The sequence below is a fragment of the Triticum dicoccoides genome, chromosome 6B (assembly GCF_002162155.2).
Source record: "Triticum dicoccoides isolate Atlit2015 ecotype Zavitan chromosome 6B, WEW_v2.0, whole genome shotgun sequence".
NCBI classification, from domain to species: domain Eukaryota; kingdom Viridiplantae; phylum Streptophyta; class Magnoliopsida; order Poales; family Poaceae; genus Triticum; species Triticum dicoccoides.
Window position 1 is genome coordinate 380,623,466 of NC_041391.1, and position 8,845 is coordinate 380,632,310.

The 8,845-nt window shown below is 42.6% G+C and overlaps 1 protein-coding gene across 1 annotated transcript in view; it reads left to right on the plus strand.

The window, feature by feature from the left end:
• The first annotated feature begins 8,450 nt into the window (after window positions 1-8,450).
• Window positions 8,451-8,845, plus strand: part of LOC119326766 (small nuclear ribonucleoprotein SmD1a) — a 6,185-nt gene continuing 5,790 nt past the window's right edge. The window contains exons 1-2 of the mRNA XM_037600381.1: window positions 8,451-8,588; window positions 8,708-8,784. Of these exons, the coding sequence (XP_037456278.1) occupies window positions 8,575-8,588; window positions 8,708-8,784 (91 nt within the window). The 5' untranslated portion in view covers window positions 8,451-8,574. The remainder of the gene's footprint in view (window positions 8,589-8,707; window positions 8,785-8,845) is intronic.

The window sequence follows — 8,845 nt, forward strand, 5'->3', positions numbered from 1 at the left end:
GTAGCAAGAACGGGCCGGAGACCGTTCAAAGCTTCGTTCCCAGCGGAGTCACCAAAAAGTGTGTTGAGACACGAACACGTCACCGTGTACCCTCGACGCCGGGGGTGATGCACCGCAGCTCACGTCGAAGGAGATCCGACCGACAGCGCGATACGCAAGACAGTCGGCGGGCGCTTTTGTAGACCCGAAGCCCCGCTTGCCCGGGAGGGACCCCGTCAGGGCTCGCGGCGGCTATGGGCTGCTCCAGGTCGATTTGCTCGCCCCTAGAGCCTCGTGGATCTGCAGCCCTCCAGCAGGAAGAACTAGCGAAGAACGAGAAGAAAGATACAAGTGAGAGACAAAAAGTAGATGAACACGAAAAAGTAGTAGATTGATTTGTTCGATTGTGTGTTGTTCAATCGGCCATCACCCCTCAGGTATATAAGAGGCGGCTGGACTTCCCATGCAAGGAAAAGGCTTGGATTCACGTCCAAAACCCTAGTCAAATTCGGATTGGTTTTGTCCAAACTTTCCAAAACTGTTCGGTTTAAACTGGATGCACCTTGCGGATAACTTTTGAGGTGGTAAACGACCCCGGATGGAAATGAGCCCAAAAGCAATCTTGACCGTTTCGACGAGACGAACAACTTTTATTTTGAACGTTTTTTGATTAGAGTTCATCTTGAGGGTCAAATCGCGCGTGCAACACAGGCTGTTATTCGCGCTACCCATCAGACAGGGTGTCTGGTGGGGCGCGCCACTTTTGGCTCGTGATAGTGCTGTATTCGGATGGCTTTAACTTTTGCATACGAACTCGGATTGGAACAATTCTTATATCAAAATCGGTCGTTTCAACGAGACGAAGACAATCCATGTAGATCATTTTTCCATACGAGGCAGTCTTGGGGGCGTAATGTGCCGAATAGTGTTCTGAATACAAAATCTCAGTATTTTGAACACAACTTCGGCCTTCGAGATGAGATCAGATGGCGATGGCCCAAACTTCAAAGATGTTCATATCGACAATATGAAACTTTTTCATGTAGAACACTTCTCCATTTGAGGCCATTTTAAATAAGTTCTTGACTGTGCCAAAATCTGGTGTCAACAGTATCTATAATTTTTTATTGCTCCATGCTACTTTATCTACTGTTTTGGATTATATTGGGCTTTATTTTCCACTTTTATATTATTGTTGGGACTAACCTATTAACCGGAGGCCCAGCCCAGAATTGCTGTTTTTTTTGCCTTTTTTAGTGTTTCGAGGAAACAGAATATCAAACGGAGTCCAAACGGAATGAAACCTTCGGGAACGTAATTTTCTCATCAGATAAGATCCAGGAGACTTGGACCCTCCGTCAAGAAAGCCACGAGGCAGTCACGAGGGTGGAGGGCGCCCCCCCTGGGCGTGCCCCCTACCTCGTGGGCCCCTCGAAGCTCTACCAACGTACTCCTTCCTCCTATATATACCTACGTATCCCCAAACGATCAGAACAGGAGCCAAAAACCTAATTCCACCACCGCAACCTTTTGTATCCACGAGATCCCATCTTGGGGCCTGTTCCGGAGCTCCACCGGAGGGGGCATCCACCACGGAGGGCTTGTACATCATCACCATAGCCCCTCCGATGAAGTGTGAGTAGTTTACTTCAGACCTTCGGGTCCATAGCTAGTAGCTAGATGGCTTCTTCTCTCTTTTTGGATCTCAGTACAAAGTTCTCCCCCTCTCTTGTGGAGATATATTCGATGTAATCTTCTTTTTGCGGTGTGTTTGTTGAGACCGATGAATTGTGGGTTTATGATCCAGTATTATCTATGGAAAATATTTGATTATTCTTTGAATTCTTTTATGTATGATTGAGTTATCTTTGCAAGTCTCTTCGAATTATCCTTTTTGGTTTGGCCAACTAAATTGGTAGTTCTTGCAATGGGAGAAGTGCTTAGCTTTGGGTTCAATCTTGCGGTGTCCTTACCCAGTGACAGAAAGGGTTGCAAGGCACGTATTGTATTGTTGCCATCGAGGATAACAAGATGGGGTTTTTATCATATTGCATGAATTTATCCCTCTACATCATGTCATCTTGCTTAAGGTGTTACTCTGTTTTTACTTAATACTCTAGATGCATGCTGGATAGCGGTCGATGAGTGGAGTAATAGTAGTAGATGCAGAATCGTTTCGATCTACTTGTTTTGGACGTGATGCCTATATACATGATCATTGCCTAGATATACTCATAACTATGCTCAATTCTGTCATTTGCTCAACAGTCATTTGTTCACCCACCGTAGAATACTTATGCCCTTGAGAGAAGCCACTAGTGAAACCTATGGCCCCCAGGTCTATTCTCATCGTATCAATCTCAACCGCTTTATTTACTTGCTTTGTTTACTTTGCCTTTTACTTTTTACTTTGCATCTATCTATCAAAAATACCAAAAATATTATTTATCATCTCTATCAGATCTCACTATCGTAAGTGACCGTGAAGGGATTGACAACCCCTAATCGCGTTGGTTGTGAGTTGCTATCATTTTGTGTAGGTACAAGGGACTTGTGCGTGGTCTCCTACTGGATTGATACCTTGGTTCTTAAAAACTGAGGGAAATACTTACGCTACTTTGCTGCAACATCCTCTCCTCTTCGGGGAAATCCAACGCAGTGCTCAAGAGGTAGCACAAAGCCGCCTGATGTGCCGACAAATCCCGATAGGAGCTGCACATATCTCGTTCTCCGGGCACACCGGATGAGCAAGACGTCGGGTTGGCATAGACCCTAGTTGCCCAGGAGGCGCCGGACATCGCTCGGTTTGGACCAGCACTCGGAGGAGAACTGGCCCGGGGGGTAAATAAAAATGACCCTCGGGCTCCGGAAACCCAAGTGAAAAAAAGGGCTAGGTGAGGCAAATGGTAAAACCAAGGTTGGGCCTTGCTGGAGGAGTTTTATTCAAAGCGAACTGTCAAGGGGGTCCCATAAATCACCCAACCGCGTAAGGAACGCAAAATCAAGAAACATAACACCAGTATGACGGAAACTAGGGCGGCAAGAGTGGAACAAAACACCAGGCATAAGGCCGAGTCTTCCACCCTTTACCAAGTATATAGATGCATTAATTAAATAAGAGATATTGTGATATCCCAACATAATCCTGTCCATCATGGAGCAATCTTCAACTTCACCTGCAACTAACAACGCTATAAGAGGGGTTGAGCAAAGCGGTAACATAGCCAAGCAATGGTTTGCTAGGAAGGGTGAAAAGGTTAGAGGCTGACATGGCAATTTGGGAGGCTTGAAGAGCAAATGATAGGTAGCGCAACATAGCGATAGAACGAAGCAACTAGCATAGCAATGATAGTAGTGAGATCCAAGGTGACGGTCATCTTGCCTGAAATCCCGCTAGGAAGAAGAACGAGTCCATGAAGAAGACAAACGGACGTAGTCGAACGAATCCTCACACTCCGGAACGAAACCGAAGCTAACGAGAGAAGCAACCCGGAAAGAAGCAAACAACATGGTAAACACACAAGCATAAACATGGCATGATGCACAAACAAGTATGATGCATGTCCGGTTTAATGAGGCATTGGCATGGCAAAGTGCAACAAATAATACTACAAGTTAAGTGGAGCTCAATATGCCTAGGTTTTTGGGATTAGGCTAGATTAGGTATGAAGTTGGTCTATATATAGGGAAAGGGGGGTTTAGGGTAGATTTGGACCCTCCGATTAAATCCGACGGTCAAGAATAGAAGGTTAGGGGAGTCCAATGGAGAAACGCAGATATTTTATAGATGTTTGGAGATGATCCGGACCCAATGGTAATGACTGAGCGGGTCGGGTTCGGGGGAGTTTCGGACGCGCGCGCGAGGGGCTGCGAGCTGGCAAGAGTGGGTCAAACGGTCAGGCAACAAAAGAACGGTTGGTCTAAGAAAGGTCAACGGAGGCGAGGAAGAAGCGGCAACAACAAATGGCTACGAGTTTTGAAAACAATGCTGATGCAATGCGCATGATGCTATGAGATGAGATGCATGGCATGAACAAAATGCAAAACAAAAGACAAAACCCAACCACGAAGGAAATATCATATCGCATCTCCGAAAAAAGGCAAGAGTTGGAGTTACGGATATGGAAAGTTGCATCCGGGGCGTTACACAGGTTCACTATTAGTTATTGATCGGAGAGGTGTCTCGGTCATGTCTACATGATTCTCGAACCCGTAGGGTCCGCACGCTTAACATTCGGGGATGCTGAAGTAATATTGGGATATGCATGTTGGTGACTGGATGTTGTTTGGAGTCACGGATGAGATCCCGGACGTCTCAAGGAGCTTCGGAATGGTCCGGAGGTAAAGATTTATATATGAGAAGTAGTTTTCAGGGTTTCAGAAAAAGTTTCAATATGTTTAGTATTGTATGGGGAAGCTTCTAGAAGGTTCTGGAAGTCCACCAAGGGTTCCACCATGTCCCAAGGTCCAGCATAGGGTGAGGGGAGGTGCCCTGGCCTTACTGGGCCAGGCGCACAAGTCCCTCAAGGCTCATGTGGCTTGGGAGAGGTGGAAAGTCCGCATGTGTATGGAAAAGGAGGGAATTGGACTAGGAGTCCAACTCCCCCCCCCCTTGATGTGCCCCTAGGGCTTGGAGGGCTGGCCACCACGCCCCTCCACCTATATATAGTGGGGAGGGGCGCCCCAACAGGACACACAAGCCCTTGGCCCCCTCTCTCTTCCATTACTTTGTAACTCCTCCATCTTAGTTGTTTCGGTAGCGCTTGGCGTAACCTTGCGGGAATCACTCCACCACCATCATCGTCATGTCGTCGTGCTGCCGGCGATCCCATCTACTTCTCCCTCCTCGCTTGTTGGATCAAGGAGGAGGATACGTCATCGAGCCGTACGTGTGCTGAACGCGGAGGTGTCGTCCGTTCGGTACTTCATCGGTTTGGATCGGGATTGGATCGTGACGAGTACGACTACATCAACCGCGTGATATATGCTTTTGCTTACCGGTCTATGAGGGTACATAGACACACTCTCCCCTCTCCTTTCTATGCTTCTCCTAGATAGATCTTGGGTGTTCGTACGATTTTTTATTTTCATGCTTCGTTCCCCAACAGTAACCCTAGGTACCCTCGATGCCTATATAAGTCGAGGGGTTTGGTCCGTAGAGTTAAGTTAGATTCATACACATACAATCCCGAGGTAGATCATCGTGTACTTTGTTCTCCATCACAATCAATACAATAGAAGCAAGATGCGGGTTTTTATGTTGAAAATGTGCACTAGATGCAATAATATTTGTATATTTTCTATAATTAAGAGTTTATATTCTATTCTACAACTGTTATGATTCTGGAATACATGATTCAGAGAAAAACTCATAAGCACATGTAGAATAATAAAATGGTAAAACATGATTCCTATTTCTAATCTTTGCCTACTCACAGACTAGACGATTAGGAGTTGGTGATGGTGTTTCTTTGCTTGATATTAGTCATCCTTTTGGTTGATCTCTTCATACCTAGGTGGAAAAAGGACAATATTGGGTGTTCTAAACATTTGCAATGTTGTGTAAATTGTAATCAAAATTCTGAACTTCATGTATGGAACTTTGTATTGCTTCTATTGTATTCGATGGGACTTTGCATGAATTTGAGCACCTTATTAGAATAGATGGCACTTTGTAACTTTTACAGATGAAATGGTATTCGATGGAACTTTGTATTCATCTGATCACTTTATTAAAACAATGGCACTTTGTAATCATGCGCAAAAGTTTAAATGTTTATAGATGGAACTTTGTATTGCTTTGTATCGGAAATGCACTTTGGCACATGGGAGCATATGCTCCTGCTATTGGAAAAACATTTCAAAATGTCAAAAATTCCAAAAAAAAATTGACGTGTACATCTCGATATTCTATGTGGGCACGCCAAGTTTCACGGAAAACCAACATTTTTTGTGGTTTGTGTAAAAAAGACAAAAATGCCTAGTGAAAAGCCACTTTTAACACCAAATTTTATCTCTTTCACACGCGACACAAAAGTTGTCAGTTTTTCGAACCGACTTTGTGAGTACGTAGAATGTCGATATGTACGCCCAAAACATTTTGTCAACATTTTTTGACATTTCAAAATGTGTTTAAGACACATTTTAAAAATCAGGAGCATATACTCCCAGGTGCCAAACGCCACTCTCGCTTTGTATTGTATTCAATGTACCTTGTATTAATGTGAGCACCTTAGCAGAACATATGACACTTTGTAATTGTGTGCAAAAGTTTGAAATTTCATATATGAAACTTTGTATTTATTTGAGCACCTTATTGTAACATATCAATTTTCGTAATTGTTTGCAAAAGTCTGAACTTTTATAGATGGAACTTTGTATTGCTTTGTATTTTATTGAGTGTAACTTTGTATTAATTTGACCACCTTATTAGAATGTATGGCACTTTGTAATTGTGTGCAAAAGTCCGAACTTTTTTATATATGGAACTTTGTGTTCAATTGAGCACCTTATTAAATATATGCCTTTTTGCAATTGTTTTGCAAAAGTCCGAACTGTTATGGATGGAACTTTGTATTGTATCTGCGTTGTTAGCAATTTGGCACCTTGTTTGTGCAAATGTTCAAACTTTCAAAGATAACACTAGGAGATTAATGTGTGCAAGAGTGCCACTTAATTAGCAGGTGTGATTAGTCAACAAGTAATAACTCATTTTAATTAGCCGTTATGATAAATAAATGATGCTTAGCTAGTGCCCACGCCAACTAGTTTGAAATTCAAACACAAAGGGGAGCAGGTCACTATGGTGGATGGCAGGAAAGGTGGCAGGGCTGTATGGTAGGAAGGTGACATGGTTGTATGGCAAAAAATGTGGCATTGCTATATAGGATGCGACTATGAGTCAGTTTGATTCGCATCCTGGCCGTTGAGTGCCTGGCCTGGAGCCTGCTAGGGATGTGCTTGGAGAGTGTTTGTTTGCTGTCTTGGAAAAACATGATGGAGAGTGTTTGTTTGCTGTCTTGGAAAAACGTGATGCAACTTGGCCTGAACACACCACAACTTGGTTAGCCTGGCTTCTAAACCAAGCAAATTAATTGGCCTGTCTTTTTTCTAGCGCTTGGCCAGCCTGGGAACACTAGTTCATACAAATAGTACATGGTGTGATATATTCTATCAAAAACTAGTAAACTTTTTTGGCCATCACATTATTTCGTCAGACCGAGGTACCTTGTCCGGGTTTATTAAGCCCAGGCAGAAAAGGAGCTTTATAAATGAGGACATAGCTATTCTCTTCGTCCGGGTTTATTAGGCGTCAGTAAAGATTCGGAGTAATCTTCAGGTTGTTGGTTTTTACCAGGCATGCAACCGAGGCCACCGACCAAACAAGCCTATGTGCCGCCTATTATGAGGCGCATGACTACCTCGCTTATAGGGTGCATGTGGTGGGCCTGCCCAGTAAGACATGGCTCGTCCTGCTAACATCATCCTGACATCACCCGAGTTTTTTATTTTATTTATATTTTAAATTAAATGCATATAGTTCAAAACTTAAATTTACTTAGGAAATTTAAAACACAATTTTGAAAAATGCGAACATAGTATTAAAAAATTGTTATAGCAGTTTGAAAAAATGTTGATAATTTTCAAGGAAAATGTTCGGGACAATGAATTTTTTCCCGCATTTCAAAAAAATGTATGCGATTTAAAAAAGGTGTACACAATGTAAAAAAAATGTTCCGTGCCATTAAAAAAATGTACGTCACATTTGATGGAAATATTCCCACATCCCAAAAAATGTTCATGAAATTTTGAAAATGTATATAAAAATATGAAAAAAATGTTCACATAAATTATTTTTTTCTTTCCATTTAAAAATTGTAGCGTGACATTTTATGAAATATTCACGTGTTTTCAAAAATATCCGTGAAGTTTTCAAAAATGTGCATAAAATGTAGAAAAATATTTTCATAGTTTTAAGAAAATGTTTATTTCCTTTCGAAAATATAATACGTGTATTTGAAAAAATATTACCATCGTATTAAAAAAAGTGTTCAAAACATGTACACCATTTATATTTAAAAATGTCCAACGTGCATCAGAAAATGTTCCATGTGTGCTCTAATAATGTATGTTCTGTATTGAGAAAAATTTGACATGTGTTGAAAACAAAGAAAATGGTAAAAGCTAAAAAAGAAATAAAAAGAATCAAAGAAAACCAAAAGTAAAAAAGTGAAGAAAAAATAACCAGTAAGAAAACAAAGAAAACCAGAGTGAAAAATATAAATAAAACAAAGAAAACCATGAAATCAAGGAAAAAAGAAAATAAGACGAAAAAAAATAAACCGGTCGAGCCTCGAACCTAGAGCGATGGGCCGCAGCTAAATGGGCCAGGCCGCAAGTGGTCGCCCGTTAACTACGGCCTTAGAGTTCTCGCAGAAGGCAGTGAATCCGATAACTACGGCCCAGTTAAGCCCAGGTCGAAGTCTCTCTCCCAGATCGGGGGTTTATGTCTCCTTCCCCGCTGAGAAAAGAAGCAGCTCGTGGCAGCTCCCTGCAAAAACCCTAGCTTTACCTCCGCCACCAAGCGCCTCCACAATGAAGCTCGTCAGGTAACCGGTGCTCCTTGTTCGACCTTTTTCCTAGGATTCAGTTTCGATTTCCCTGGAATTTACTGATTCTTCCGGTGCAATTTTTCGCCCAAATTGGTACGGATTTGGGTGGCCTGCAGATTCTTGATGAAGCTGAACAACGAGACGGTGACCATCGAGCTCAAGAATGGTACCACCGTCCACGGCACCATCATTGGTATGATGCGCACCGATCTTTACTGAGAGAACTAGATTTTTTTGTGTGGGTGTTGGGTGGG